Here is a 16,950-nt window from a genome sequence, read left to right as displayed (position 1 = left end):
TGTCTTCCTGTTCTTGCCACCAAAGTGGATAACCTCACATTTATCCACATTATACTGCATCTGCCATGCTTCTGCCCACTCACCCAACCTATCCAAGCCACCCTGCAGCTTCATAGCATCCTCCTCGCAGCTCACACTGCCACCCAGCTTTGTGTCATCCGCAAACTTGGAGATGTACATTTAATTCTCTCGTCTAAATCGTTAATATATATTGTAAAACCTGTAAATGTCCAAACAACATTGACCTGTATTTAAATGGTACTTCTAATGCAGTTACATGTGCCAAGTCAGACACTGTGGGGTATATTCACACTAAATTGGATAAACTGGTATTGTGTCTTTTGAACTAAGTCATTTGGTGGCTGAAGCTGGTTGATATAAAACTCTTAATTCGTGGAAAGAAACAGACATTCTCTTGAAGGCCCGTCCCAGATTTTAGTAGAGTCTCCCAAACTGAACATGCATCGCAGTTGTCTTGCTTTGGCGATGGGCGGGGGGGACGGTTTCTGGGGTGGGGACGGTTTCTGGGGTGGGGACGGTTTCTGGGGGGTGGGGACGGTTTCTGGGGTGGGGACGGTTTCTTGGGGTGGGGAGCGGTTTCTGGGGGGGGGACGGTTTCTGGGGTGGGGACGGTTTCTGGGGGGGGGGGCGGTTTCTTGGGGGGGGGGGACGGTTTCTGGGGGGGGGGGGCGGTTTCTGGGGGGGGGCGGTTTCTGAGGGGGGACGGTTTCTGAGGGGGGACGGTTTCTGGAGGGGGGACGGTTTCTGAGGGGGGACGGTTTCTGGGGGAACGGTTTCTGGGGGGGACAGTGTTGGAGACGGCACCGCTTCCGGCAGCAGGGCAGCGCGGACAAGGTGCGGGTCGCGGAGCCACAAGTGGTGGCTTCACACCCGGTAATCTCATCTCATCTCTCCCCTCCCCAGCTCGTTCTCGTTCCCCGGGGGGGGGGGGGGGGGGGGGGCGCTCATCCCCCCGGTGTCGGGGCTGGGAGCAGGGGCAAGGAGCATGGTGCAAGTGGCAGGGGGCTGGGGCTGAAGTTGTGTGGTGGGAGCTGGGGGGTGGGAGCTGGGGGGTGGGGGCAGGGGGCATACAGCTGGGAGCAAGGACCAGTCAGCTGGGAGTGGGGGGCTGGGAGCTGGGCTCTGGGGGCTGGGAGTTGGGGTGTGGGGGCTGGGAGCTGGGGCTGAAGTTTTGAGGTGGGGGCAGGGAGCTGGGCTGTGGGGGCTGGGGGCAGGGAGCTGGGCTGTGGGGGGCTGGAGCTGCGAATGGTTAATGGGGTGAAGGGCGGCGTGTGGCGTCCGTTGCCTCTCCTCACGCCCGGCAGCTCCGTGTAGAAGTGCATGCGTCCGTGTGGAGGCTTGTCCGTGACAGCTTGACCTTTCCCAGCCCGGGAGTGTGCGCTGTCTGCGTTATTCCCGTGGATGCACGGACTGAAACTGCAAGACAACTGTCAGCCCACTGCCCTCTGGTTTGCCCAGATGTCCCAGAGCAAGAAGGGTCTCAGCGTTTTGAGTATCTACCGTTTAATCCATCATCTGCTGTTCCTTCCTACACGTCACCCATCCATGTTCTCTGATGCTTCCTGACACGCTGAGTTACTCCAGCACTTTGTGCCTTTTTTGTAAACCGCAGCAAGGTTGAAATTGATTATTGTCACGTGTACTGATGTACAGTGAAAAGCTTTGTTTTGTATGCTATCGATACAGATCAGAGAAATATAATCAAACCAAACTCAAACCAAGTGTTTCTGTAGAGTAAATAGAAAAACATGCACAAAGATTGATAATCTGAAGGAGACACAAGGAACTGCATATGCCCATTTACAAAATAAGACACAAAGTGCTGGAGTTCCTCAGTGGGTCAGGCAATATCTCCGGAGAACACAGATAACTTGAACTTCATCTCTTTTGATGTCTAATTTTAACACACTTTACCCTTCCTTGTCACTTTGTCTCCCTCTCCCCTGACTCTCAGTCAGAAGAAGGGCCTCGACCTGAAATGTCACCCATTTCTTCTATCCAGAGATGCTGATTTTCACCAAAGATAGACACAAAATGCTGGGGTAACTCAGCAGGTCAGGCTGCATCTCTGAAGAAAAGGGATGGGGTTGAGTTGAGTTGTCCCGCTGAGTTACTCCAGCATTTTGTGTCTATCTTAGATTAAACAAGGGGTGGCTTAAGAATCCGAAGAAAGGTCCCATCCAGAAACATCGCCTATCCATGTTCTGCATAGATGCTGCCTGGCCCACTCCAGCACTTTGTGTCTTTTTAGATAATCGGAAGGCATGGATTTCATATAGTTAGCAAAAAATGCCAGAGAGCAGCTACGATTTGTTTATGTGGCTCTGATTTGGCATGCTCTGCCTGAGAAACAGGAGGAAAATGAATCGGTTACGGATTTTTAAATGGAAGGGAATTTAAAAAATACATTAGAAAGAACAATATGAAGGAGAAGAAAGAGTAAGGCAACATTTGGACTATTTAGATAGAGAGCCCACATAGATAAGTGTGTTTCATAAAATGAATATTAGTGCGGCACGGTGGCGCAGCGGTAGAGTTGCTGCCTCCCAGCGCCAGAGACCCGGGTTCAATCCTGACTATGGGTGCTGTCTGTATGGAGTTTGTATGTTCTCCCTGTGATCTGTGTGGGTTTTCTCCGGGTGCTCCGGTTTCCTCCCACACTCTAGAGATGTAGCGGTTTGTGGGCTAATTGGCTTCAGTAAAATTGTAAACTGTCCCTGGTGTATAGGATAGTGGTATTGTACAGGGATCACTGGTCGGTGCGGACTCGGTGGGCGGAAGGGCTTGGTTCCCTGCTGTATCTCTAAACTAAACCAAGAATATTGTGCAATGTCCTGTGCGTAGAGACAACACCCTGGCGTTCTGGACAAGTGACTGGCCTGTACACTATGGCAAAGTCTGAACTGCAGGCAGACAGCGTGGTCCCAACTGGATCTGCCCAGGAACATCAAAAGAAGAACAAGAAGAGGAAGACGTTCTGGGCCAAGGAGAAAAGTGCGACCAAAAAGACGGAACCAATATTGCCTCCTGGAGATGGTGCTGAATACTCCACCAACTGGAAGGCACTGCAGCAGGTAAGGATTCAATTATTATTATTATTATTATTAAATTTTATTAAGCAGACTCATGGTCCATTAGAATACACATACAGTACACAGTATATACATATAAAATTAAATTAAATTAGAAAAGGCAACAATACCAATGTTTCCACATAGGTGACAGGTATCTCACGGCACTGAAACCAGGATTTACCAGCAGCACAATGATGGAACTCTGAGAACCATTCAATCGGCATATAAATTTAAACATGAGATTCCTCAACAGGGCATGAAACGTATTGACTCCTGCACTACAAAACAGTTCACTTGCACTGCACCACCTTGGCTTTCTAAGCAATATGCGCATGCAGTCATTATAGGCAACCTTAAGTTTATGGATGCTTGACTTATTAAACTTTATCCACAAAGGAGCAGTGTAAAGAGGAGTACAGTACGCTCTAAACAGGTTTATCTTGACATTTCCTGAGCACCAGTGGAATTTCCTAACCAACATGTTAGCTTGTGCATACAACATGCGGCGCTGTCTATACATGTCCTCATCATCAGACATTTGATCTGTGATGACATGTCCCAGATACTTAGCTTTACAGCAGACAGATAGAACCTGCCCAGACAGGTAAAATGATGGGAAGACTAGATCTTTGTCCCCTTTTACTTTACAAATCATGACAACGCTCTTTTTAGCATTGTATTTCACGTCAAATTGGACACCATACTCAGAGCATATATTCAACATCTGCTGAAACCCAGCACTGCTTGGGGAAAAAAACGCCAGATCATCGGCATACATAAGATGGTTTACCAGGGTGTTACCAATCATACATCCTGTTTTACAGCCTCAAAGCTGTTCAGATAAATCATTCATGTACACATTAAAGAGGGCTGGTGAGAGTAGCCCCCCCCTGGCGAACCCCATTACCAACACCAAATGTTACAGAGACTGCAACATCAATAAATATACAAAGATACAGAACACTGCAAGCGCCAGAAACTGAATTAAGAAACATCATGCCAAACATTAACTTTCATCAAAATAAAACCTTTGGCTAAAACTGTGGCCCTGAGCCAATCTTGGAGCATACTACTATTGCTGGAGGGAGGTTGTGTGGATTTGTGCATGGATTGTTGACAAAATCTGCCTTTCATTATCAAGAAAGATTCTGCCTTTTTTTTGAAAAGGAGGTGGTGGATTGAGGCAGATACGATGGTGGTCTTGAAGAGGCTTTTAGAGAGTCACTTGGATAGGCAGGAAATGGAGGGGTATAGACGTACAGGTATAGGAGATTAGTTTAACTTGGGATCATGTTCAGCACAGACATTTAGGGGCTTTACTTTTCTATGTTCTGTGAATAGACTTTGCCATCACGCCAAGGATTTGTGTGTGGCATGTCTCTGCTGCTAGTTCATGAGTTCATGAGACATCGGAGCAGAACTGGGCCACTCAACCCATCCAGTCTACTCCGCCATTCAATCATGGCTGATCTATCTGTCCCTCTCAACCCCATTCTCCTGCCTTCTCCTCATAACCCCGATAGCGTGAACTCTGGCAACCAGTTGAAGTAACTGCTTGTAATTTTTTAGCTGCTGCATCCGAAGACAGAAAACGAGAACAAAGTTCCAGACAGCAAAAACAAGACGGGAAGCAAGGAGGAAAAGAAACATTGTCAACAAGTTAAACCTGAGAAAGGGGCAGAAAGGAAGACACAGCCACACTCTTCAACAAGTGTACCAGTGAAAGAAAATGGACTGAAACTGGATAAGAATGCACAACAGGGGACTCAACGGAGGGAAAATAAGGGGGTTAAGAATGGCCCAGGGCTGGGAAAGGAAGGTTCTTGTCCTTACCAGAGAAAACGAAGAAAGGTTGAACCAGAACTTGAGAAACCAACTGCGTGAGTATTTGCAAAGTTATCAACCTCTATCTTCCTGACTTGCCAGCCTGGTTCCCTTTGAATAGAACAGGTTAAAGCGCGATGAGACGGTCATTTAAAGTGGCGGGATGAAAAAGATGGTGACGTTGTTCACGCCAATTAAAATGGGCGTGCAGCAGGTAGAGCTGTGAGCTGCAGCCTCACAGCGCCAGACACCCGGGTTCGATCCTGACCATGTGTGCTGCCTGTGTGGTGTTTGCCCATTCTCCTGTGACCGTGTGGGTTTCCTCCGGGTGCTCTGGTTTCTTCCTGCTTTTAGGTTAATTGGCCTTTGTACAAATTGTTCCTATTGAGTAGGGAGTGGTTGAGAGAGTGGGATAACATAGAACTAGTGTGAGCTGTGGTCGGCGTGGAGCTGGTGGATTGAAGGGGCTGTTTCCATGTTGTATCTCTAAACTAAACTGTCTGCAGTTGGACAGGTACATGGATAGGACAGGTTTGGAGAGTTATGGACCAAGCGCAGGCAAGTGGGACTAGGGTAGCTGGGACACTGTTGGCCGGTGTGGGCGAGTTGGACCGAAGGGCCCGTATCAGTCTATGACTCTATGCCGTGTAAGAGACCTTGAGCAGGGGAAACTTTACGTTTATTTGGCTGTGGAATACATGGCCAGAGTTGGTTCAACGATGGTTTTATTATCACTTGTGCAGAGTCCAAAGGCACAGTGAAATTTTTTGTCTTACAAACAGCCATACCCAAGCACATCCCCGATTAGCAAGCGTACAAATAGTCCACTGGTCCGCATGCAAGAGGCGCCATGTTTTGGCGCCATTTTCAGAGTCCAGTCGGCGCTCTAGTTGTTGGGAGCGGTGCCCGATCCGTGCAAGTCCCTGACTGCTGTGGGCCTCCAGTCATCGCCTTTCTTGGATGCCTTGATCAACCAGTGAACCAATGTCCCTCGTGATTAGAGCAGGGAGTATCTTAGCATTTTGGAACCGATTAGACAGATGGCCTGATTAAAGGGGCTGGACGTGAAATGAAACAGGGTGGATGTATTGAACAGGACGACAGCTTGTGTGCAGGATAAACACCACACTTTGGCCAGGAAGGCCCATGTCGCCTGGCTCCATGACTTATTAACAATTGCGTAGAAATATCATACTCCACCTTCAATGGAGATTTTTGTTACTTCCAACATATAAAAGTAATAGAAGGAAGGTATCAACGGTTCCATCAACCAGGCCCCACACTGTGATGAGTGAAGCTTTGTCATTTGACACTTCCTTCCACTCCCCTCGGAAGCTGACTAATCTCCTGTGCAAGTGCCCAGTAAGGGAATCTGGGCCTCAGCTCATGGAACCCCATCCTGCAGACCATATGATACATAGAGACATAGACAATAGGTGCAGGAGGAGGCCACTCGGCCCTTCGAGCCAGCACCGCCATTCAATGTGATCATGGCTGATCATCCACAATCAGTACCCCGTTCCTGCCTTCTCCCCATATCCCTTGATTCCGCTAGCCCTAAGAGCTCTATCTAACTCTCTTTTGAATGCATCCAGTGAATCGGCATCCACTGCCTTCTGAGGCAAATTCACAACTCTCTGTGTGAAAAAGTTTTTCCTCATCTCAGTTCTAAATCATAATCATAACTTATTAGCCAAGTTTGGCACATACGAGGAATTTGGTTTGCCATACAGTCATAACAAAAAAGCACCAAGACACACAACTACATCAAAATTACCATTAACATCCACCACAGCGGCTCCTCCATGTTCCTCACTGTGATGGAAGGCAATAAAGTCGTATCTTCTTTCCTCCTGTCCTCCCGCGGTTGGGGGAATCGAACCATCCGCAGCTGGCGATCGAGCTCCCACAACGGGGCGGTCTAAGCTCCCGCATCGGGGCGGTCGAAACTCCCGCGGCTTGGAGTTCCCGAAATTGGTCTCTCACCAGAGACTGCGAGCTCCACGATGTTAAGGTCCGCAGCTCCCACAGGTTGGAGCACCCAAGGCCGACCCCTGGCAAAGGCATCGCCCGCTCCGAGATGTTAAAGTCCACAGGCTCCATGGTTTTGGAGCTCTAGAAGTCCCAAACAAGAGGCCGCCAACTACACGATGTTAGGCCGCAGTGTCGACGGAGATACGACACGGAAAAAAGTTGCGTCTCCGTCGAGGAAAGAGACAAGAAAAGCTTCCCCCACCCCTTATGGCCTACCCCTTCTTCTTAAACTGGCCCCTGGTTCTGGGCTCCCCCAACATCGGGAATAAGTTTCCTGCATCTACCGTGTCGAATCCCTTAATTTTATGTTTCAATAAGATCCCCTCTCATCCTTCTAAATTCCAGTGAATACAAACCCAGTCGCTCCATTCTTTCATCATATGACAGTCCCGCCATCCTGGGAATTAACCTCGTGAACCTACGCTGCACTCCCACAATAGCAAGAATGTCTTTCCTCAAATTAGGAGACCAAAACTGTACACAATACTCCAGATGTGGTCTCACCAGGGCCCTGTACAACTGCAGAAGGACCTCTTTGTTCCTGTACTCAACTCCTCTTGTTATGAAGGCCAACATGCCATTGGCTTTCTTCACTGCCTGCTGTACCTGTAAGCTTACTTTCAGAGACTGCTGTACAAGGACCCCCAGGTCTTGCTGTACCTCCCCTTTTCCTAACCTGACACCATTCAGATAAAAATCTGCCTTCCTGTTCCTGCCACCAAAGTGGATACCCTCAAGTGTTGTGGACCAAGTGTTATACATAAACAGAGTTGTCTCTTCCATAATGTGACCTTTGCCCAAGTCAGGAATCAATTAGGTTTCCTTGCAGCTGGACCACTCTCCCATGTGGGATCTCCTCCGTTGCCTGCAACAGTAGCCTGGAATACACGCCATCTGGCCTTGGTGACTTATCCACCTTTCTGCCCGCAAAGACATTGAATACCTCTTTCTTTTGGTAGAGTCAATATCCATCGCACCAGACGACAGGAAGAGCAGGTGATTATTCAGCACTTCTATAGCTCTGATATGCATGGATATTAAAGAAATGGAAGGATGTGGTTTGTGTGCAGGCCAATGAGATTAGTTCCTCTTAGCATCAGGTTCGGCACGAACATTATGGGCCGAAGGGCTTGTTCCTGTGCTGTACTGTTCTTTGTTCTTTGATGTGCGGCAGCCTAGACCAGAGGACCTAGAGCTGCCGTCTTACAGCACCAGAGACCTGGGTTCGATCCTGACTACGGGTGCTGTCCGTACGGAGATTGTACATTCTCCCTGTGACAGCGTGGGTTTTCTCCGGGCGCTCCGGTTTCCTCCCACACTCCAACGATGTACAGGTTTGTAGGTTAATTGGCTTTGGTAAAATTGTAAGTTGTCCCTAGTGTGTAGGATAGTGTTAGTGCATGGGGCGATTGCTGGTCAGCACGGACTCAGTGGGCTGTTTCCGCACTGTATCTCTAAAGTCTTAAAGAATACATTCCATATGAAATCAGCTGCTGAATGCGAGAGGATTCTATTGACTGGTGCCACTTTGCCAGTGCTACTGATGAGCAGTGTCCAGTGGTCTGTGCTGGAAAATGTGCATTAATATCATGTGAGGGCAGGTTTGGAGTTGGCTGTATTTTCTCTGCTGCCCCAATAATGGGGCTGAAAGTAGAGTAGTCCCAAGGCAGAACCCGGTACAGGACACATGAACCACTGCAGATGCTGCGACCTTGTGTAAAAGATCTGCTGGAGGAACTCAGTGGGTCAGGCAGCGTCTGTCGAGGGAGCCCAGCACTGATCATATTTCTGTGTCTAGCCCGGGTGCTTTTTACTCTCTTTCCCGACAGGCCTGACATCTGGTTTGATGGCGTAGACCCCGATGACATCGAAGCAGCGATGGGGTCGGAAGCTGCAAACATTGCTCGGCAGCAGAATGGTGCAGCATTGGGAAATCCGAACCCGCCAGAACAAAGCTTGGAGAACGCGCTGGTTAAAGATGGAGCTTTTGAAGGGTGGGTGACGAGCTATGGGCGGAACCCCGAACCTTAAGCCACAATTATATTAATTAATGGGGCGGCACAGAGAATGCTTCACTGTGTACCTCTTGTGTCAGGCCCGAGGAGGGCATGGAAAGCCTGGGTGACTCCACCATGATGACCCAGTGTTTCGTTCTTAGTGAAGTATCGTCTATCCTTTGCAAGATTTTCTTGGGCGGCGCAGCGGTAGAGTTGTTGCCTTACAGCGCCAGAGATCTGAGTTCGATCCTGACTACGGGTGCTGTCTGTAGGGAGTTTGTACGTTTTCCCTGTGACTGCGTGGGTTTTCCCCAGGTGCTCCGGTTTCCTCCCATGCTCCAATGACGTACAGGTTTGTAGGTTAATTGGCTTCGGTACAGATTGTAAATTGTCCCTAGTGTGTTGTGTGTGCTAGTGTAAAGGGATCACTAGTCGGCGTGGACTCTGTGGATTGAAGGCCGCTGTATCTCTAAACTAAAAACTAAATACATATCTCACATAATTCCTTGACGGCACGGTGGCGCAGCGGTGGAGTTGCTGCCTTTTACAGTGAATGCAGCGCCGGAGACCCTGGTTCAATCCTGACTACGGGTGCTGCCTGTACGGATTTTGTACGTTCTCCCCGTGACCTGCGTGGGTTTTCTCCGAGATCTTCTGTTTCCTCCCACACTCCAAAGACGTACAGGTTTGTAGGTGAATTGGCTTGGAAAATGTAAAAATTGTCCCGTGTGTGCGTCGGCGCGGATCCAGTGGGCCGAAGGGCCTGTTTCCGCGCTGTATCTCTAAACTAAACTAAACGACAGTCTGTGCTGGTTGCTTTTTCAGACTGACCAAAGCGGTGGCGATGGACTGCGAGATGGTCGGTGTGGGGCCAGACAAAGTGGACAGTATCCTGGCAAGGGTCTCCATCGTCAACCAGTTTGGCAAAGGTGTTTACGACAAATATGTGAGGCCAACGGAAAAGGTGACCGATTACAGGACCTGGGTGAGCGGCATCCGGCCAGAGAACATCAAGGACGGTAAGAGACTTCCTGACTCGCTGATATTTTTGGAGAAAAGATTAAGAAGTGCATAGGACTTGTGCACAGAACTAGTGCGTAGGGTGCAAAGTCAGAGGGTGGTGAATCTGTGGAATTCATTGACTTACACGGTCTTGGAGGTCAAGTCAATGGATATTTTTAAGGCAGAGATTGACAGATTCTTGATTAGTACAGGTGTCGGGGGTTATGGGGAGAAAGAAAGAATAATAATTTGAAAGAGCCGTGGTTTTCCAGGGAAATTGGACACTTGGTTCGGAAAAAGAGGGAGATATACAATAAATATAAGCGGCAGGGAGTAAATGAGGTTCTTGAGGAATATAAAGAATGTAAAAGGATTCTTAAGAAGGAAATTAGAAAAGCGAAAAAAAGATATGCGGCTGCTTTGGCAAGTAATGTAAAAGTAAACCCCAAGGGGTTTTACAGATATGTCAATAGCAAAAGGATAGCGAGGGATAAAATTGGTCCATTAGAGTCAGAGTGGACAGCTATGTGCTGAGCCGGAAGAAATGGGGGAGATATTAAACAATTTCTTTTCTTCGGTGTTCACCGAGGAGAAGGATATTGAATTATGTGAGGTAAGCGAAACAAGTAGAGTAGTGATGGAAATTATGAGGATTGAAGAAGAGGAGGTACGGACACTTTTGAAAAATATAAAAGTGGATAAGTCTCCAGGTCCTGATAGGATATTCCCTAGGACATTGAGGGAAGTTAGTGCAGAAATAGCAGGGGCTATGACGGAAATATTTCAAACGTCATTAGAAACGGGGATGGTGCCGGAAGATTGGCGCATTGCGCATGTTGTGCCCTTGTTTAAAAAAGGTTCTAAAAGTAAACCTAGCAATTATAGACCTGTTAGTTTGACGTCTGTGGTGGGAAAATTAATGGAAAAGATACTTAGGGACAATATATATAATTATATGGATAAACAAGGCCTGATTAGAAACAGTCAACATGGATTTGTGCCTGGAAGGTCATGTTTGACTAATCTTCTTGAATTTTTTGAAGAGGTTACCAGGGAAATTGATAAGAGCAAGGCTGTGGATGTTGTCTATATGGACTTTAGTAAGGCATTTGACAAGGTTCCACATGGTAGGTTGATTAAGAAGGTTAAATCGTTGGGTATTAATAGTGAGGTTGCAAGATGGATTCAACAATGGCTGAATGGGAGATACCAGAGGGTAATGGTTGACAACTGTATGTCAGGTTGGAGGCCAGTGTCTAGTGGAGTACCCCAAGGATCTGTGTTGGGTCCACTGTTGTTTGTCATTTACATTAATGATCTGGATGATGGTGTGGCAAATTGGATTAGTAAATATGCAGATGATACTAAGATAGGTGGTGTAGTTAATAATGAAGTAGAGTTTCAAAGTCTGCAGAGAGACTTGGGCCTTTTGGAAGGGTGGGCTGAAAGATGGCAGATGGAATTTAATGCTGATAAGTGTGAGGTGCTGCATTTTGGTAGGACAAATCAAAATAGGACGTACAGGGTAAATGGTAGGGAATTGAGGAATGCAGTGGAACAGAGGGATCTGGGAATAACTGTGCATTGTTCCCTGAAGGTGGAATCTCATGTGGATAGGGTGGTGAAGAAGGCATTTGGTATGCTTGCCTTTATAAATCAGAGCATTGAATATAGAAGTTGGGATGTAATGTTAAAATTGTACAGGGCATTGGTGAGGCCGAATCTGGAGTATGGTGTGCAGTTCTGGTCGCCAAATTATAGGAAGGATGTCGACAAAATTGAGAGGGTACAGAGGAGATTTACTAGAATGTTGCCTGGGTTTCAGCACTTAAGCTACAGAGAGAGGTTGAACAGGTTGGGTCTTTATTCTTTGGAGCGTAGAAGGTTGAGGGGGGACTTGATGGAGATTTTTAAAATTTTAAGAGGGACGGACAGAGTTGACGTGGGTAGGCTTTTCCCCTTGAGAGTGGGGAAGATTCCAACAAGGGGACATAACTTTAGAATTGAGGGACAAAAGGGGTAACATGAGGGGTAATTTCTTTACTCAGAGGGTGGTGGCTGTATGGAATGGGCTTCCGGTGGAAGTGGTGGAGGCAGGCTCGATTTTATTATTTAAGAGTAAATTGGATAGGTATATGGATGAGAGGGGATTGGAGGGTTATGGTCTGAGAGCAGGTAGATGAGACTAGGTCAGAGAGATTGGTCGGCGTGGACTGGTAGGGCCGAACGGGCCTGTTTCCGTGCTGTAGTTGTTATATGGTTATATGGCAGGAGAATGGGGTTGAGAGGGAAAGATAGGTCAGCCACGATTGAATGGTGGATTAGACTTGATGGGCCGAATGGCCTTATTCTGCTCTTCGAACCGCTGCGGACCATCCGGCGCGGCCTGCAACCACAACAACCTGACTGCGGGAGAGGACGGCAGGAGAAGGGAAAGACATTGTGGCCTTCCATCACAGTGAGGAGAGGACTGGTGGAGACTCACTGTGATGGATGTTTTCTTGATGGATGTTTCTTTTTTTTGTGTGTTTTGGGGGTTGTGTAATTTTAATGCCTATTTTGATGCTTTTGTTGTTGGACTGTGGGTTACTGAATTTCGTCCAATTTGGATGACAATAAAGCTATCTTGAATCTTGAACTTATGAACTTCAGCAAAATGACTGTGGCCAATTGACCATTAGGTCCATGCAGACCGTTTGTATTTACCCTAAACCAGCGGTTCTTAACCTTTTTGGCCTCGCATCCCCATCAGACATTCTTGGTCAGTACTGTGACCCACCAAACAAAAATTGGGGGGGGAAAACAGCCCCGATTTATGAAAACACGTCTGCCAATACTCAGTCAATGGGATGGGATAATTTCATTTATGACCCCTTCATGACCCCTGGATAAACCCCAAATGACCCCCATGGGGGTCACGACCCCCAGGTTAAGAACCATTGCCGTGAACCAACAGTGTCCTAAATCCCAAGATATAGAGGAGATTCATAGGATGCTGCCTGGGATGGATCGTTTCAGTTATGGAAGAGATTGGGCAGGCTAGGTATGTTTTTCATAGAGTGTAGGAGACTGAGAGGAGACCTGGTAGATAAATGACAGGCATCTTTGGGGGGAAATAGAGGCATCCATTTCCCCGTTGCAGAAGTGGGGGGGGCCATAAATGCTGATCTCTTATCCTGGAATGCTGGAAAATTACAGAAGGCAATCTTTAATAACTTCTTGGGTAGATACAGTCTTCAATGGATTAGAGGTGGTCAGTGCAACACTCCTGTTGAGAAAAATATAAACTAAATGACCACAAACTAAATAGCCAGCTTGTTGAGTCCAGAGAATGGGACAACATAATGCATGGAAGGATGGTGGTTAATTAACCAGTCACCGTGGAGTTGTTTAAGGCAAGACTGGTGTGTGAGGAAATTATGGGAGTTTATTGATGAAGAAAATATACTGTGCGTTGCCTAGATGGATGTTCCAAAGGCATCAGAGTGAATGGGAAATTGGGTAGAGTAGAAAAACCAGCTCATGGCTTTTTCTATTGGAGGAGTGTAAACAGTTGTGTGCTCAATGGGCCAGTGTGGGACCGTTGCTCTCCAGTGAAGAATTTGAACTGCACGCTGTTTTTGCACGTGAAATGATTACACCATATGACTGGCTTGGCTATTTTCAGGTGAAGCCTTCAAAGTGGTGCAGAAGGAGGTGGCAGACATCCTGAAAGGCAGGACGTTAGTCGGCCACGCGATACACAACGATCTCAAGGTCAGTTGTCCACCGTCACTCAGTCTGACCCATTCCCAAACACCAAGCTGTGGGTTTGGATCCATGTGAACTTTGTGGAAGAGAATGCCGAACTGAATAGTAATACAGTTGCTCCTCAACTTACAGTGGGGTTACGGTCCGATAAACCCATCGTAAACTGAAAATATCGTAGGCCGAAAATGCATTTAAATACTCCCGATCACGTGACCGGAAGTGAGCTGCCACTCACTGCCATTGCCCAGCGTTTGCACCATTGTAAAGTCGAAATATCGTAAGTCGAAGCATCATACGTTGAGGGGCATCTGTAGTTGCTAGTTAATTCTGAGAGATAGTGGGACATCGTTAATACTTGCACCACATGCAACTTCCTCCAAATTTAAGATGGTGCACGAGATGGAAGCTTTTCACTGTACCTCGGTACATGTGACAAACTAAACGAACGTTTGCTGGCCATTCCCTGAAAACCGTATCCAAGTGGGATTTGTACATGACTCTTAACATATCAAAAGACCATGGCACTGTTGCCACTAACCTTGAGACTGCGTGTTAGATTCCCATTAATTTGCATTGTATGAGGACTTGAATTAATTAGGAAAAATCTGGAAACTTTAATAGTGACCTTGATGCTGCAGATTATAAAAATTCAGCCGTACCACTCTTGTCCCTTTACTAAATCAAATATCCTTACTAGTGTTCAGTCTGAAGAAGGGTCTCGACCCAAAACGTCACCCATTCCTTCTCTCCTGAGATGCTGCCTGACCCGCTGAGTTACTCCAGCATTTTGTGATACCTTCGATTTGTATCAGCATCTGCAGTTATTTTCTTACACTCCTTACTGGGGTTGATCTACATGTGACCAGACTGGTGTATAAATTGTTGGCTTGAATTCTGCATATTAACACCCACTTATACAAACTACCCATGACCCCAGATCAAAACTATAGGCTTCTATAAATGACACTAGTTAGGGATAGAACTAGGGCACGGAATTTACTGCTTGATATCAGTAAACATATTTCAATAAAAGTATTTAGTTCTCCGGTACCCACTATATAATTTCTGACAGATCTTGCTCTTGGATCATCCGAAGAAGAGAATTCGTGACACACAGAAATACAAACCATTCAAAGCAATTGCCAAGGTAAGTGAAGTTTAAATGAGTCCTTCAAATACAGCGTGCCATTGCCAAACAGTGAAGGGTGATTCCCAGCTAATGGGTGTGGGACTAAAATACATTCTTAATCTAAGATCTTGTACTAAGATGATGTGAATAATGTAGTTTTTTAATTGTTGTGGAATGGGTGAGTGGTGTACATTTCTGAAATGTGCAGTATTATGCATTACATCTGTTTGTGTTACTAAAAGCTGCTTTGAGAGTTTGTAGCCTCTGGTAATGTTTCTAAGAGCACAGCCAGGATTGATCCTGTTGGAATGTGTAGAAAGGAACTGCAGGTGCTGGTTTAAATCGAAGGTAGACACAAAATGCTGGAGTAACTCAGCGGGACAGGCAGCATTTCTGGAGAGAAGGAATGGGTTGAGTCTGAAGAAGGGTCTCGGCCCGAAATGTGACCTATTCCTTCTTTCCAGAGATGCTGCTTGTCCCGCTGAGTTACTCCAGCATTTTGTGTCCACCTTTGATCCTGTCAGATACAGGAACTGTTTGTCCACTCTTGCATCACTGAAATCACTGTTAATTGCAGTGAGCTGGACTGAAGGAGGGAGATTCTGTGCAGGGCACAGCTGCACTAAGGGTTTGGATTGACACACAATTTTAAGATTCGCAGGATTTTTAAATGAATTGTTTTATCCCTGGATTTCTTTTCTTCTTTGCAGTGTGGGCGACCTTCTCTCAAACACCTGTGTCGAGAGATCCTAAAGATTAAAGTGCAAGAGTCTGAACATTCATCGGTGAGTATATTCACTGAAGACAAGAGATAGCCTGTGCAAATTAAGATCAGTGATGTGCTGTCACACTCCAGTTTTCCAGTTAATCCCTCTCTATCCACTGGACTGTGGATACCAGGGCATGGGCTGCATTAACACCCTCCTGTGTTGACACAATGTGTGAGAATGGCCTGGTATGGGGAACATCTAGCCAAGTGAACTGATCACGTTTTGGTGTCCAAGCCTGGAAACGCTCAGTGTCACAGCTTCTTTCACCTTCAAACACCGATTACATCAGTTGTCATTTGGCAGAACCTTCCCCGTTCTTGATGTCATTCCCTGATAAGAAACATTAAAATGACGAATCCAAGGTCTTTACCAGTTTAAAGTGTGTTCAGCTGAGTGTGTGACTCGGATGAAACCTTTACTGGCAGAAGCCCTGTGTTTCAGCACTGGCCGATCATAACTGTGCATAACCTGCCCTCTATGTCTCTTACCTATAGGTACAAGACGCACAGGCAACAATGAGACTTTACACTTTGGCACGAAAAGAGTGGGAAGCTGAGTTAAAGGCAAAGCACAAGGAGAAGAATGAAGCCATTAAAGAGAAAACTAAAGCTCATTTGAAAGAGGACGGGAGCACAAGGAAGTGACAGTGAGGGAACAGTGTCCTCCGAATGCTTCTCAGAGGTCAATCCATGCCTCCCTCACACTGCAATTTAAAGTTGACAGAGGAACACATGTGGCTGTGCAGGGAAAGTCCCTGTGACAACAGTGGTATTTGCAAAACATCAATGGATATTGCAGTGAAGAGCACAACGCTGTAAGTGGATGCAAACCGAAAGAGGCTGCTGCAATCTCCTCAAAGTTGTTCCTGTGGCAACTCGATGGTTTGGACTGATACAGAAATCTGTACTTTTTTCAGATATCCTGCATCTAATCCGAGGAATTTTAAAGAAAATTAAATTTGTCAAGCTTTTACATGGAGTGGCGCAAGTTGGTGACTGGGAGAACACAGAAGCTGCGTACAATAAGGCACAGGGCGCTGGAACAACAGCTGGTCAGGCAGCATCTCTCCAGAACATGAGAGGTGACATTTTGGGTCGGGACCCTTCAGACTGAAGAGGGGTCCCAAACCAAAACAATGCCAATCCACATTGCCGAGAGATGCTGTCTGACCTGCTGAGTTACTCTAGCACTTTGTATCTTTTTTTGTAAACCAGCATCTTCAGTTCCTTGTGTCTAGAAAATCTGTGTACTCTGGTTTAGTTTCATACACTCTCAGGCAGCATCTCAGGAGAGAAGGAATGGGTGACGTTTTGGGTCAAGACCTTCCTTCAGACCCTCCATCAGTCTGA

At 46.7% G+C, this 16,950-nt stretch overlaps 1 protein-coding gene across 1 annotated transcript; it reads left to right on the top strand.

Moving 5' to 3' along the window:
• The first annotated feature begins 816 nt into the window (after positions 1-816).
• On the top strand, positions 817-16,929 carry rexo4 (REX4 homolog, 3'-5' exonuclease). The gene is made up of 9 exons (XM_078426183.1): positions 817-894; positions 2,866-3,095; positions 4,665-4,975; positions 8,783-8,947; positions 9,776-9,969; positions 13,620-13,708; positions 14,775-14,849; positions 15,542-15,616; positions 16,096-16,929. Exons 2-9 carry the CDS (start codon positions 2,910-2,912, stop codon positions 16,243-16,245), a joined length of 1,245 nt encoding a protein of 414 aa, XP_078282309.1. The 5' UTR covers positions 817-894; positions 2,866-2,909; the 3' UTR covers positions 16,246-16,929.
• The last annotated feature ends 21 nt before the right edge of the window (positions 16,930-16,950 follow it).

This window comes from Rhinoraja longicauda, chromosome 31 (genome assembly GCF_053455715.1).
Source record: "Rhinoraja longicauda isolate Sanriku21f chromosome 31, sRhiLon1.1, whole genome shotgun sequence".
In the NCBI taxonomy this organism is placed as follows: Eukaryota; Metazoa; Chordata; class Chondrichthyes; order Rajiformes; family Arhynchobatidae; genus Rhinoraja; species Rhinoraja longicauda.
Note: the sequence above shows the minus strand (reverse complement) of the source record. Positions and strands in the feature narration are given on the sequence as shown.